At 39.3% G+C, this 15,558-nt stretch overlaps 1 protein-coding gene and 1 long non-coding RNA gene across 2 annotated transcripts; one reads left to right on the forward strand and one right to left on the reverse strand.

Moving 5' to 3' along the window:
* Positions 1 to 9,344: 9,344 nt before the first annotated feature.
* LOC150027173 (uncharacterized) lies at positions 9,345 to 11,572 on the reverse strand. The gene is made up of 2 exons (XR_016521474.1): positions 10,658 to 11,572; positions 9,345 to 10,522 (listed from the first exon to the last, which is right to left on the reverse strand). It is a non-coding gene; the product is annotated as an uncharacterized LOC150027173 (long non-coding RNA).
* Positions 11,573 to 12,068: 496 nt separating this feature from the next.
* On the forward strand, positions 12,069 to 14,854 carry LOC137830974 (cysteine proteinase inhibitor). The gene is made up of 3 exons (XM_068638424.2): positions 12,069 to 12,374; positions 13,373 to 13,576; positions 14,578 to 14,854. Exons 1-2 carry the CDS (start codon positions 12,273 to 12,275, stop codon positions 13,562 to 13,564), a joined length of 294 nt encoding a protein of 97 aa, XP_068494525.2. The 5' UTR covers positions 12,069 to 12,272; the 3' UTR covers positions 13,565 to 13,576; positions 14,578 to 14,854.
* The last annotated feature ends 704 nt before the right edge of the window (positions 14,855 to 15,558 follow it).

A 15,558-nucleotide genomic window follows, 5' to 3' on the forward strand; every position in this document is an offset into this window, starting at 1 on the left:
GGGAAGGGTGATCACGAGACAATCCAATCAAAAAGACGCTCGGAAATATTACGAGAGCAACCTAAAGAGTAGGAGGAGTTACAACGCCGCTACTATCTCTCAAGGGGGAAAGGTAGCCGAAGTTTTAGAAACCGAGCTCAGCCACCGACCTCGGCCAAGACCAGTTGGCGACGTCCAAGAAAGGGAGATCGAAGGAAAATTATTCAAGCTCGGTGCCTCTATGGGGCAGAAGCTGGAAGATCAGATAGCCGGAGTGATAGTTAGACACCTGGACGCATTCGTATGGACCTCGACCGACATGGCCGGATAGATCCCGATTTCCTGTGCTATAGGCTCACTATGGATAACAGGATCCGACCAGTGGTCCAAAGAAGGAGAAAATTCAATGAGGAAAGGTGCCTGGTTATCAAGACCGAGACACAAAAGTTGTTGAACGCCGACCATATCATGGAGATTCAATATCGAGTGGCTGTCAAACGTAGTGTTGGTTCGAAAGACCAACGACAAGTGGAGAATGTGCATTGACTTCACAGACCTGAACAAGGCCTGCCCAAAGGAGACAAAGGTTACCCGTACTTTCAGTGCTTGAAGAAAAACAATCGTTTCATGTGGACCCTTGAGTGCGAGGAAGCGTTCGTCAAATTGAAGGAGTACTTCGCTAGCCCTCCGATGCTCGGCAAACCCGTAACTGGCATTCCTCTCCGCTTGTACTTCTCCACCACCAATCGAGCAATCAGCTCAGTGATAGTACATCATCAGAACCAGAGCCAAAAACCGATCTACTTTGTCAGCAAGGTACTACAGGGACTCGATGAGCGTTACCAGGCAATCGAGAAGGTCGCGCTAGCAGTAGTATTCACGGCCAGGAGGCTACGATACTATTTTCACGGCTTCACCGTCATCGTAATGACTGACCTTCCTATCCGCAAGGTTCTACAGAAACCCGATATAGCAGGACGTTTGGTGTGATCGTCGATCGAGCTGTCAGAGTTTGACATCCATTACGAGCTCAGAAGACCAATCAAGGGCCATGTATATGCTAATTTCGTGGTTGAGTTAGCGTTTGGGGCCCCCAACCCAGACCCAAGAGGCTTTCGGTGGATATTGTAAGTTGATGGTTCCTCCAATCAACAGGGCAGTGGAGCTGGGCTTATCTTAGAAGGGCCCAACGGCCTGCTGATTGAACAATCTTTGAAGTTTGTATTTAAAGCTAGTAAGAATCAAGCGAGTACGAGGCGTTGATAACTGGGATGTTGTTGTCCCAGGAGTTGGGAGCTCAGAACTTACTAGTGAAAAGTGACTCATTACTCGTCACTAAGCAGGTTACAGGCAGATACAAAGCTAAGGACCCACAATTAGCGGTGTACCTTAGGTACGTCATGTTGCTAAAAGACGCCTTTGCCGAGTTCGAACTCGTGCACGTTCTTAGAGAGCAGAACTCCTGGGCGGATCTCCTGGCCAAACTTGTCAGCTCGGGAAAAGGGAACAGGCAAAGATCGGTGATCCAAGAAACGCTGAAAACCCCTAGGACGGTGGAAGAGGTTCCGTCAAGGGAAGTCTTGAGGATAAATACCCGGGAAGGAAGGAGCCACCGTTCGCTGACTCAGGAAACGCTGAAGGTACCACGAGTAGGAGCATGCGAGGTGATGGGAGAGGAGGTGATGATTATCTCCTCAGGGGAAACGGTTGATACTTGGAATACTCCTTACCAGCGCTATCTAGCTGACGACCTACTTCCTCGTGAACCCACAGAGACCAAAGCGGTAAAGAGAAATTCAGGGAAATACACGATGATCGACGGCAATCTGTTTCGTCACGGGTACACTTGCCCTGCTCTTATTTGCATTAGCAGTGAATAGTGCGCCCGTGTGATGACCAAGTTGCACGAGGGCATTTGTGGAAGCCACGTTGGGACCGAGCGCTGGTGTTAAAAGTCATACAGACTGGGTACTATTGGCCAACGATGAAAGAAGACTGTGGGAGTTACGTACAACGATGTGAGCAGTGTCAGAAACACGCCGATTGGCACCACACACCGATAGATGAGCTGTGGTCAATTTATATCCCATGGCTATTCCATACCTGGGGAATAAACATTCTAGGTCTTTTCCCTCTGGCCATCCGTCAAATGAAGTACCTTGTGGTGGCCATCGAGTACTTCACTAAATGGATTGAAGCCGAGCCCGTTGCCCAAATCACCGCGTACAAGGTACAACATTTCGTATGGAAGAACATAGCATGCCGCTTTAGGGTTCCCAGACATCTGGTGTTACATAACGGAACACAATTCGCCAGTCAACAGCCAGGCAAGTTATGCTTGGAACTCAGTATAAAACAGATATTCACCTTGGTGGAGCACCCCCAGACGAATGGCCAAGTGGAATCAGCCAACAGTGTCTTGCTCAGAGGCTTGAAGAGAAGGTTAGAGAAAACCAAGGGAGCTTGGGTGGAGGAGGTCCCTCGAATTTTATGGGCTTATAACACCACGCCTCAATCCATAACCAAACAAACACTGTTCAGTTTGGTGTATGGAACAGATGCTATGATCCCCGTTGAGATTCACGAGAGCTCTCCCCGGTTCCAGAATTTCGTTGTTGAAGAATCTGATGAGGGGAGGAGAGTGAACTTGGATTTACTAGAGTAAGTCCGCGAGCAGGCGCGTATAAAGTCGGAAGCATTGAAAAGAAGAGTCGAGCTGAGACAAAGAACCAAGGTCAGACCTCGGCAGTTCCAAGTGGCCGACTTGGTAATGCGGAAAGCTCATCCCTACCAATTGGAGAATAAGTTGCCTCCAAAATGGACATGGTCGTTTTGTGTAGTGGAAGTGCTCGGGAATGGTGCATACAGGTTAGAAACCCTGGAGGGAGGACCCATCCCCCGGACATGGAACGCTGCTAATCTCAAGTTTTATTTTAGTTAATTGTTGTTAAACAATATGGTGCTAAAGGGTGACGCTCTTTTTCCCTTAAAGAGGGTTTTTTAACGAGGTCACCTAATAAATAAGTTGTTTATGATGCATCGTTGTTTTCTTTTGTCTCTATTGTTTGATTGTGATGCGAGATGTGATGACCTTTTCCTCGGAGAGGTTCTCTAAGAAAAGGTCGTGTCAACAATCGATTACCATTGGCAGATAAATCGACCTTCCTCGTGAAGTCACACTGTGGGTAAAGTTGTGTAGATGCCTCATCCAGGCTAGCACAAGTCAGGCTAGCTCGGCGTGAAATTAATCACTCGGGTCTAGGCGCTCTGTGGGATAAATAAAGTTGCACAAATAGATCACCTGACCTAGTACGGGGTAAGTCGGGCTAGCCCGGTGTGAAATAAATCACCCGAGTCTAGACGCTCTGTGGGGTAAGTGAAGTTGCATAGATAGGCCGCTCGAGTGACACATGGTGAACTAGCTCGATGTGTGAGAAGCACCCGAGTATAGACACTGTGTGGGATGGGCTAGTTATGCAGGTGAAACGTACGATTGGTACTTAGATGCTGCCAGCCGTCTAAGTACAAGGTCTTTGTGAGTATGATTGTTTGGTTGCATAACTCACCCGCCCGAGCACGTGCCGTACAAGGCGATACTTGGTGGATTCGAGGTAAAATACCTTGTCGAGTATTAACTTGTAAAGGCTATGGTGAATGGTCCAACAAAAGTTTAGTTTCGTTAAACTTTTGATTTGCTAGCACTATAAACGAGTTGATTGATTATAATTAGGCGTGCACACATTATTGTAAGCTACTCAAACTAGTTGAAAGTAAAACACGGTATGCATAAGTAAAGAGCTAAGGTGTTGACAAATAAAAACCATGATAAAGATAAGGTATGCCAATAGTTCATAATTACACCATAGTCAATCCCTTACTCTTCTACTAGTTGCCCGTCCACGACTCTTTTGCTTGGTCCTAGTTGAGAGAAGTTCAAGCTCGGGTGGAGGTTGGAGGCTTGCTCGACAGCAACCTCGAATCCCACCAAGAGAGCTTGGGCAACTTCACCTTTGTAGACCTCGACCTCTTCAGCAAAGAACTTATCCTTCTGTACAAGCTCTTGTTGCAAGTTAGACAAACGGTCGTCTTGCACTGCCATGCGAGTCGCTTGCTCGGCGTCCTCCTTAGTCTTGGCATCCAAGAGTTGCTCAGTTTGCTAATGAAGGGCTCGGAGGCTTTGGATCTCTTGTTGCAAGCTCACCATCTTCTGTTGAGTGTCTTGTTTCTTCTGTTCGATGGCAACTTCTCGATGCCGCATTTTCTTCATAGCCACACATCTTGTGGCCAGAGCCTGCCCAAGCTGCTTCATAACCTCTTGTAGCAGATGTTGACCACTGTGGGCATCCATCCTCTCCTCGTCCTCAGGGCGCAAGAGGGAGGCAACATCAATCTCTTGGTCTCAGAGGCCTTTCTGCCTCGAGCTCTCCACACCCGCCTCAAGAGGGCATGGCGTGGCAGCAAGGGTGTGCGGAGGCTGCAAAGGGGGAGCAACGTTTGAAGTCGCCTGGCCTCGGAAGGGTGAGGGCATCGGGCCGGTGGCTTGAGCCCTCCCCCTCTTCCTTGTGAAGACGAAACCCGAGGCAGTGTCCTCATCATCTTCGGAAGAAGTGGGGGCCACCACCACCTTCGGTGGTGCACGACTGGCCATTTTTGCCTTCACAGCCAACCTCAGCAGGTCCTCAACATGCTATCTGTAGGAAAGACGCAAGCAAGAACATGTTATATCTCGCAAGTAACAATCTTAATCTCTAAGGTTAGAGGAAAAAGGTGTATCGTTGTAACTCTTTAAAAAGTATGGGTCATACTCGTGGGCCAACAGATAGACTGTATCGAAGGCAACAAGGAAGCTTGTGAAAAATTTGCAAACCTCCTGATCAGAAGGAGCTAGTTTGTCTAAGCACCGGGTAAGCTTCGAGTTAGGTTTTTCAGTCTAGTATAAGGGAAACCCATCCAAGAGGTCAGGGTGTTTTTTGTTAGCTCGAATTTTGAGAAAGTGACCTTTGAAATTTTTATGAGAGGATTGGAAGAGGGTAAGGATCCCCCTTCCAGGAACGCTGTTTACAGAAACACAGAGTTGACGCTATAGTTTCTTCACCTCGAATAGGTAAAGAAACATGTCAAGAGAAGGTAGGAAACTGAGCTGGTCACAAAGAATGGCAAAGGCACGAACAAATGCTTAGTTGTTAGGGTGTAGCTGGGTTGGGGCTACACTAAGCTCGATCAAAACTTCTTTCTCAAAAACTGACAAGGGAAGACGGAGATGGACTCTTTGAAAAACGGTGGCATAAATGTAGCAAAAGGGTTTTTCTGGGGATATGGCTTCATCACAACATACTGGTTCATCGAGCGAGCAAGGATCTAGGAAAATCCAATTGTCTTCCCTACCAAAGCGGCATTTTTCTTCCTAAGGGTTACTATTTTCTCGTGAGAGGTATAGGAGGAGGTTTTAGAAATGAGGTTTGAAGGGGCCCAGGAGTTTTATAATCCATAAGGGGTTGCAGCTAAACACAATCACACGTAGAAAGCAAATATGGCTCAGACCCAGTGTAATGTAGAAATAAGCAAAACAAGTATGAATTCAAGCATAAGAACATGAAAGTGAAACCTAACCACACATTTCAGGGTTCACGCGATAGCATGCGAACAAATAATATCGAGCATAAATCAAATATAGATGAAAACAGAATGGTCCCAGGTAGAGCAAGCAAAGGATGAATAATCGAGAGGGGAAAAAGGGAGTACCTTTCGTGACTGATGAAGGGAAGCTCGAAGGAATGAGTAAAAGAGTTTTGAATGATGCAAATGAATAAGTGAAAGAAATCTAAATGATGGGAGGTAAAGGTGTAAAAGCCAAAGGGTTTTAGGAGTTTTAGAGATTCTGAAGAAGGAATTCGAAACGGCTGAGTTTCGATACCACTAGCGTTGGAACACATGTATAGGTGGGGGCCACGAATAGTAAAACGTCGTTTCAAAAACACTTCGAACACCGCGCCCCACCTACCTATGAGAAATGGTCACATCAACGATCAACAATACTCGGGAGACTCTTCTCTTAGTCAAGCTCAGTTCGAGCCTGAGGGGCTTATGTACTGACCAATGCATAGTTCTCGGTAGTATTTTTGTATGCTCGGTTCTTTTGAACCACAAGAGACTTACTTGGTTCTTTTTGCGCCGCGCGAGACCTGCTCGGTGTTTGGGCCTAGGTAAACCTATGCCAATGGCCTTAGTCAGGTTGGCTCAAAGCGCGTGATGGGTACACAAAGTAATTTCATTGTTGCACCCGTTTAAAAGATATATTGATGTGGTAGATATAATTTTGTTATTATTGTACATAGTATGTGGCAATATTTTCTCTGATACGTATCTGTTGTATGTTTCTGTTGCATATCCGTTACACGTGGCTAGTTGTTATTAACCCTAGTAAGATAGGGAGATGCTTGGGTAACAGAAAGTGGGCCTGCGGATAACACCTGAAGATCATTGGTGCCCGTGACAAGTGGTTTTCTGTTACCAATAAAAGTTTAGTATAACTATTTTCAGTTAAGATTCGCTGATCTCCAGGGAGAATGATGGCATGTTGCATGAGTGGTGATAAAAAGAGAATAGGTCTCCAGGTAAAGGTACGCTATTTTTGCACACTTGACTAAATTGCTATTTTTGGTGAGCCCTAGCTGACTTGATCGTCGGAGTGTAATCAACAGGCAGGGCGCCCACGGAACCTTATTCTAACACAACAAGGAGACGTGATTTTAATTCCAGAAGAGACAAATCTAAAAGGCAGCGTTCAACCTAAGGTCAACTGGTGACGCAGTCAACCAACGAGAACATAATATATTACATTTTATTAAATACAAACATTAATTTCATTAAATAAAAAATAATAATTTTTAAGACACATATTTAATTATTTCTACTATTTTTAATAATTTTATTTATTTTTTATTTTCTTTCACATCAGAATATCTAACTCCCTCACTTTCAAACGTTTAATTGTATAAATTCTTAAAATGTTGTTCTTGTTTGATATTAAGTTTTTAATAATATCATATATTTTTTAGTGTTTTTTTTTCAATAATAAAAAATTGAATTAAGTGGAGTAGTTAAGAGATATACAATCCTTATAATTTTGATCTTTTGCTGTGATCTTTATTTTTTTATAAAAAAGTTATTTAATTAATATTTTTAAAAAATAAAAGAAACATGTATGACTCGGATACAAATATATTCATTACTAAATAATATACCTATTATGTATAGAGATAATAATAAATTTGTATAGAGATAAGAGTAAATTTTTACTTGTCAAGATAATTAAAGTAACACCGGTCAACTACATGATGGAGTGCCGTGCTTACATTCCACACATCCGGGTGTACATGGATAAAATCAATGCTGCTAACAGAGTATTACTTCTCATCAATAAATATATATTCTAATTTTCTTTTTATTAATAAGATGAGTATCAATATTATGGTATTCAAACTCTAAAATGGAAAGTTATCGGAAAATAAATATCAATAGTATTATTATTAATAATTTAATTTTATAGATTTATTTATATTATATTTATTTGTAAAAAGATTAATTTTATTTAATTTATATTTTGAGTTAAAATTTATTTACATTTAAAAAATAATAACTTTATTTGAACTATATTTTATTATTTAATTTTATTTGAACTATACTTTAAAATAAATTTTTATTTTAGATTATATTTTAATGAATAAATTTTAAATAATTTAATATAAAATAAAAAATAAAAAGAATCCACATGTATTGATGGAAAACAAATTTCATGAGCATGACAAGTTCTTCCGTTGTTTTTTTTATCAGCAATGAATAAATAAAATTAAGAGGGATACTTAAGGGGTATCCCAACCCGTATACAGAACCAAAACTATTACACCTAATGGATACTAACAGGACCATACATAAAAGCTTATAATAGGTAAACCTAGAAATAACTACCATCAAACCTTCCTCGGGAACCTAAGGAGAGGCAAGCAAAAAAGAATCTACAAGAACAACCTTGGGTATAGATCCCATAGGTCTTCACACCTACAGTGTCACCAGGAGATGCACAAAAGAGGACTAGATTCTTAGCATCAGAAGACTGATATGATCTTTCCAAAAGCCTCAGGTTTAACAAGGCCATAAATTCAGGATGACCCTTGCACCCACCCACCTTTATATACCGGCCACTTGGGGTAGAAACCAGGGGAAATGTATGAGTTCATACTGTTTCCACAGACTTGAGATATCTACTTCAAGTGATATAGGCTCTTGATAATCCTTCATGTCTCTTTCGAGCCCTTAGCCTCCAGATTGTCTCCTTAACTATGCGTAAACCACTTTACTCTGACTGCTCCCTGTTCTGCAGACCCACACCAGCACACCAACCTTTTGACAAGCAAATCTGTGACTCATGTGTGCTCACGATGGTACCATATTAGATACCACACTGCTCCTTAACAGTTTACACCTTAATAAACTTCTAACAACCAAAACTTCTTCCAATTTGAATTCTTCCATCCATTTTCCACTGTTGTCCATCGTGTTGAGGGTGTGGTGACAGCTAGTAGATATCCTCTTACTGCTACACATTCAAAACACCACGACTGCCTACACTTTTTGCTGGGAATGGCATCCTGTATATTCTAGCATTCCTCCAACACTACAGACCTCTCACAGCATGCATAAACCCACCCTAATGCAATAACCAATTGTGACTTTCTAATGATCCAAGCATAAGCTTCTCATACAAAGAAAAACCTTAAGCCAGAAAAACCAGAATCTGCCTCACAAGCAGCACATGTAGTTCGCACATGTGATACATCTAGAGAGCTGACTAGGTGTTGTGTCTCCATCTTCTCCACTTCCCTTCGCACCTAGCACCAGAACTCAACACCTGCATCGACATACACATCATCTCAGATACCATTTCCAGCAAGAGACATAAACTGTTGCACTAAAACCCCTGCATCTACTTCAGACCAGCCCATTCCATCATACTGCAACCGTGACATGATATTTCTTGACGCATTTGGGCCCTACTTGTAGCTTCTAATGCATATCATTGGATTAGTAACCCAGTCTACGAAGGAGTAGTGAAAGGACTGCACCTTATGCTTCATCCAGAGCCATGATTTGAATTGAGCCTTCTGGAACACCTCATCCGCATCTACTACCCCTTGCTTGAAAACTATCAGGTTCCTTTGATCCCAAATGCATCTAATAACAGTTGCCCAACACTTTTCCATACCAGATTTTGCTTATTACTGGCTTGGCTCAAATGGAAGCTTAGAAAGTGCATATTTAAGTCATTAAGTTGAACAAAGGAGATACCTATCCACTTGAAGCACATATACCAAACCCATTGTGCATGTTTACACTCCAGAAAAAGATGTTGGCATGACTCCTCCTTTGACTGACACATTGCACATAATATAGAGTTCATCATCACCCCTCTCCTGTTCAAGCACACCCTTGTAGGAACTCTACCCAGCAACACCCTCCAGGCTGTCGTTAACACATTTGGGAATGTCTTAGCCTTCCAAAGGAGTTTAAAAACTTCGGAGTGAGGACCTCTAGATCACTTGACTAGGCACTCATACGCAAAGTTCATGGAAAATAACCCTGGTACTTCCTTCCCCCACACCTGCACATCCTTAACATCCTTTTTCAAAAGGGCCCCGAATAAAAGCGTAAACAGATATGCTTCCAATGAAGATTCCTATTCAAATCTGGTACGTCTCCATCTCAGACTCCACCTCCATTTCGACTGAACCTAGTTGCCAACCTCACCCACTGTTTGGCCTTGATTTAAGGATAGGGAGTACAAACGGGGGAACATTTATTTGAGATCAGCATTTCCAACCCATACCTCCTCCCAGAATTTTACTTTATTTCCACTCCCTAATTCCCATCCTATTTCTTCTTGAAACCATCCTTTTCCTCCTCCTTCCTTACATACTTTAGAAAGGTCTCTTCACCACTAAGAATGGAGTTTGACGGATGTTTGAGCGCTTTCAACCTCCAAAAAATACTTTGAATCCAAAATCTCCTTCCACCTTCCAACCTCTTGAAATCTTCTTTGACGTTGTAGTTTGAATTTTTTTTTATGGACGATGATGAATAGTTGAAACATGTAAGAGTGTAGTAGTATCACGGATTAGAGTTGAAAATTATGAGTTTGATTTAAAGGTTCATTGGACTCAAAAAGGAAGGTTGATTTTGGGCTGCTTCATATAGTGTTCTTTGAGATTTTATGAAATCTTTGTGTGCTTAAGAAATCACTAAAGCTGTGGATAATAGCTGGTTGAAACAAGTAATAAAATGTTCTAAATAAAGTATTACGTGTAGTTAGGTCAGTATAAGCTGGAGTACCAATGGAGTTAATAGGTAACCTTGAACCATTACCTATAGCAACTTTTTCAAAACCTGTGTAGGTGTTTTCGTTGAGAGAGAAACACCACTATCAGGGTAACACAGTGGATCATGTAGACTAGTAGGTGTGCCAAGGATCGATGGTTCATCATCATCACTAAGAGAAGAAAAATGAGACGTGTTAGCCAAAACTTAAGAAGAAGAGGAGGTTTCAAATAGGAGTTAATAGGTAGCATTTTGTGATAGTTCTTGGAGGTTTGAAAGTGTGGTTTGGAATAGAAACGTTGTTTACCATTACTAAAAGTGGGGTTGGATGGAAAATTCTTAGTGCGAGTAGATGTGATTGAGGGAAGGTAGCGAGAACAAATGAAACATGTGCATGCAGAAGCTGATCAACAGATTGTCTGGCTTTCTAAATACGACCCTCTTGAGCAAGTAGAAGCACTTCAATATCTTCCACTGTATAAGGATCAAGGCGAGACGTTACAGAAGTGACGTAAGGTTCATATTCATCAGACAACCCATCAAGATGGGCTTCGATGTGGTCCTTTGTGGAGATTGGGCATCCAACAACAGGTAGGTTGTCCACAGTTTTCTTGATATCAAGAAGAAAGGTAGAAACTGACTGATCTTTCTTGGGTTTGCACACAAGCTGCTTGTGTTTCTTGATTTGTGCTCTGGTTTGAGATGCATAGTGTGTTTGATGTTTACTCCACACTTGATGTGATGAGTTCAGACCTACCATTTGTGTGAGGATGCCAAACGTCATGGAGGCCAATAACCATGCAATAACAGATTGATCTTGACGATCATACGTAAGGTATTTGGGGTTTACAAAGGTGGGAGAGTCACCGTCGGCAGCGATGAGGCAAGATGGTATGCACGACCGATCCAAGAAATGTAAGAGATCCATGCTTCTTAAGGTTGCAGTGACCTGTTGGTGCCAGGCCAAGAAATTATCAAGATCAAGCTTCAAGGGGATAAGAGTATAGAAAATGTGAGGCACAAGAGGCTCTGTTTTGGAGGAAAAAATTTCAGAGAGAGACGATGATGGAGCCATAATGCTTTGTACCATATAAGATTTGAGAGAAAGAGGTGAAAAAGAAGAAAAAGGAACGAAAGAGAAATATTGCAGTATGTATTGTATTTCATGAAGAGAAAAAGATAGGTATTTACAATGTCCAGTATTACAAAGATATGCAGTAAAAGGAGTTATATCTGCTATAGCTAACATACCTTAAGCCACTTATTTATAAGCTTCAAGGTTGGGGTGGCGTGTTGATTAAGCTACCCTAACTCTAGTTAGTCTAGTTTAACTTTAGTGAGAGTTAAGGAGCTCTAGCTTAACCTATGGAGCTCTTATGTGTCGGCATGAGTTAGGAAAGGAGCTCTTAAAAATTCTTGATTGAGTTTTAAGTGAGGATTTTTAAAATGTTTTTATCTTATTTTTATCCTACCCTTAAACTAAACCATAAGTACTAAGGTCTAAAGTAATATATATTCTATTGTTTACATTTCATAAAAAAAGTTAAGACAAAAATATATTCTGTAGATCTTGATATTGGTCTTCTGTTCTTAAAATAATTTTTCCTTAAAATGTTTTAAAAATTACATTGCATTAATAATGTTTTGAATTTCTTAACAAGAATAATTCCCATTTTCCAATTCTTAACATCTAAGAAAAGAGGAGGAAAGTATAGACTACGCTTTCACCGTAGACTTTCTCAACAAAATGGTGGTTGACAATTGAAAAGAAGGCAACAAATAACGTGTTATCAGTTACACGTGTCAAATCAACAGAAACCAAGGATAACAATGACGCAAAGAATCGCCTCTCTAGTCTTAAGTCGTAACTGCATAAAAGGAGAAGACACGAAGCTTTCTCAGTTGCATCGAAGAGAGAGATAATGGCAGCAGTTGGTGGTAATCGTGATGTGGCAGGAAGCCAGAACAGCGTTGAGATCGATAGTTTAGCTCGCTTTGCTGTCGAAGAGCACAACAAAAAACAGGTTTTTCTTTCACACACCCTTTATTTTTTCCTTCAAAAAGATTGAAGAAATTTGTACCATTGATTATGTTTTGCGCTGTGTTTGTTTGTTTTTGGAGAAATTCCTAAGCCTTATGTTAATTTCGTAGTGGGTCTGGTCGTTGATCGGTTTTGGGCATGCCAAGGTTTCTTCGGAGATTCACATGTTGGATTAGATTCTCTCTTTTGTTTGATGGACAATAATTATTTACTTTTGATTTTTCTTCTGGGGATAATGGGGATCGTGTGTTGTTGGATTGATCATTTATAGCACATTCACTGTTTGTTCTGAAGTAGAGTTTTCTAAGAAGAGAATGTTAAAACTAATTTTGTGAATATACTGTGTTATTATCTGAAATTTATTGGAAATTGCTAAATTTTGTAAGTTTTATTTCTTATTTTTAGTTTAATGCATGATTTTAATAACTTTAAAATATTAATCAGTAATGGCGAGTAAATTAGGAGGAAAATATATCAGAGAGTGTTGGCAGTTCTCTTTGGAAAAATAAGCCAAAAGGGTATGTTCTAGTATGGTATGGTGGAAAGAGGGTGAAAGAGGAAGGAAGAGAGTGGAAGTTTATGGTTTGGTAGGAAAGAAAGAAGTGGAAATGGTAAACAAATCAGGCGAACATGGCATTTTCCCCCCTGCATTTTTGTGAAGAAAACCGTGGGAAGTTTAACCAAAATGCAACATAATAAATTATGATATCTAACATAATCTATTATGTTGCAAATATTTGTCATTTGAAGCTTGTAGAAGCCCCACAATCGATCATCAGAAGCCATGATTGATTATTGATTATTGATTGTTAGGATAAATTTGCATTTATAGTATGTGAGTTGATAACTAGATTTGTGGCGTGAATTTTGTTCTTTGTTTGTAGTAATAGAAATGCAAACGGATATCTGTTTTCTATTTATTTTGTAGTAAAGGGGATTTTAATTTTATTTTTCTTTTACTGATTGGTGATGGCTATGCAGAACGCCCTTCTGGAGTTTGGAAAGGTGGTAGGTGCGAAACAGCAAGTGGTTTCTGGTACCTTGTACACCATTACTTTGGAAGCAAAAGATGGTGCCCAAAAGAAGGTTTATGAAGCCAAAATCTGGGAGAAGGCATGGTTGAACTTCAAGGAGCTGCAAGAATTCAAGCTTGTTGGAGATGCACCTGCATAGTGTGCTTAGCTGGTAAGTATTTGATAACAGTACACAGTTGCTCCTGCCTGATTTTAAGTATGAATCGATTATTGATGAATACGAATCTTCAATAGTATTAACTTTTTTTTTAATCTAAAGATGGATCAGAAACTGAGTTTAGAATCAATGGGGGACTAAGTGGGTTAAGAAAGATAAAAGAACTAGAGCATGAAGTCTGGATCAGTTTCTGATATTCATTTTATTGGTTGCTTTGTAGAAAGTTGAACTTTACTGGTGTGTAATTAGTAATTACTATCTTTTGTATAGGCTGCTATGTAACATGACAATAAGTTGTTGATCATCACTGCTAGAAGGTTTGTGGGAATTTAATTTTTCATTTTTGGCTAATGAATCAGAGTTGAGGTAATAGAAATGATGAATTGTGATCAAATGACCATAAAGTTTGTCTAACTTTATATTATTCATCCTTTGATCCGATTCACTGCAGTCTTTTTTATTTTGGTTTTCCTTCCCTAATTCTGAAAGACAAGATTACACCATAGCACTAGAGGCTTAAGGATTTGGGGGTATGACCTTTTGAACTACCTTAAGAACCAAGATGGAGTGTTATATGACAAATTTAGTTGGAATCAAAGATAAATTACTTTGAGAAAGTAATAGGGTATTTACATTTGTTTTGGATTTGTTCAGTTTTCAAAATTTGTGTAGGTAATAAAGAAAACAGAAAAAATAGTTGTTTTTAGTGTTTCCTAGACAAAATTTTGAAAACAAGAAACAGATTGAAATCAAAGTGCCACTTATGCAATTAAAAAGTGAATACAGAAAGAGAAATACAAGTAAACATCTCCTAAAAGAAGAATCTCCTTCAATCTGTGCAGTTTTTCCATTTTTTCTGTTCAAGTACTACTATTTTATATTGTTTAACATGGCACAGAACTTAACTGCATTAGTGGTATTGTTTCAAATGAAAGTAAAGTTTTATCTTTTGACTAGTGTTGGAACTTTTAAAGGAGTGTTTCTTGATTTTTCAGGTTACTGAAGAACGAAGAAAGAAACATGGCGTGGGTCGAAGGTGAAAGCCTAAGGATATATCAAAGCATCCAATACTAGAAAGTATAAAATAAATGTAGCTTTCTTACCTTCCTATGGATATTTGATACCCTAATTTGGCACCTATTTAAAATTTTAAAGGCTAGAAATATATGATTTGTGTGTATGTTTTTATTTTTTGAACCTAATAATTTAGCAAGTAACTTATATTTTAAACAGTTGGAAATAATAAATTTTAATTTTTATATTTCAAATAAATGAATGCTAGAATATATATTATACGAGTAATTTGATATTTTACTGATAATAAAGCAAGGTTTTTTTAATATTTCAATTTTTTATAGATGGGGTGTTATTTGATTTCAGAATTTAAATATCATGTTCATTGATATTGATATTTGGTTGAGATTTTGTTATTATTGTTATTCTTAGTATTAAAATCTAAATTGACACATTGAAAAATATTTGCTTCAGAATTTCCTTTGAAAAAAATTAGTAATATATGTCATAAAAAGATATATTAAAGAAGAAACTATATCTAAAAAGGTATTACAAATAGGTTTATTTACTAATATCCACAAAAAGGATATTAAAGAGAGATATTAAAAAATAAACTATAAACTTCTTTAATAGATTGTTTCCCAAATGTCACAAGATAAAACGAGTTTGTAAAGGACATTTAACAAAAATGGAACTGAAATAAAATAAGGAAAGACATTATACAAACCAAAGAAATTACATAAAGTGTTTTTTATTCCCACAAAAAGAAGTATAAGCCAAACAGAAGATAAGATCTCACAAGAAACACACTGTTATTATAGGAGTCTTCCTTATTGCACCCTATCAAAAAATTTCCTATACCTCCGTCAATTTTCAAAAGAACTGTCTTACCCTTTATTTTAAATGATTTCTGGATTTTTTTTTTCAGAAACTTTCTGGAATATACTCTCCATAATCAATTT

Source organism: Phaseolus vulgaris, chromosome 6, assembly GCF_051622355.1.
Source record: "Phaseolus vulgaris cultivar YP4 chromosome 6, ASM5162235v1, whole genome shotgun sequence".
NCBI lineage: Eukaryota > Viridiplantae > Streptophyta > Magnoliopsida > Fabales > Fabaceae > Phaseolus > Phaseolus vulgaris.

Bases quoted from the DNA above. Each gene is read 5' to 3' on its own strand.
- LOC137830974 (XM_068638424.2), top strand. From the start codon at position 12,273: ATGGCAGCAGTTGGTGGTAATCGTGATGTGGCAGGAAGCCAGAACAGC. The intron at 12,375-13,372 runs GTTTTTCTTTCA...ATGGCTATGCAG, and splicing joins AAGAGCACAACAAAAAACAG to AACGCCCTTCTGGAGTTTGG.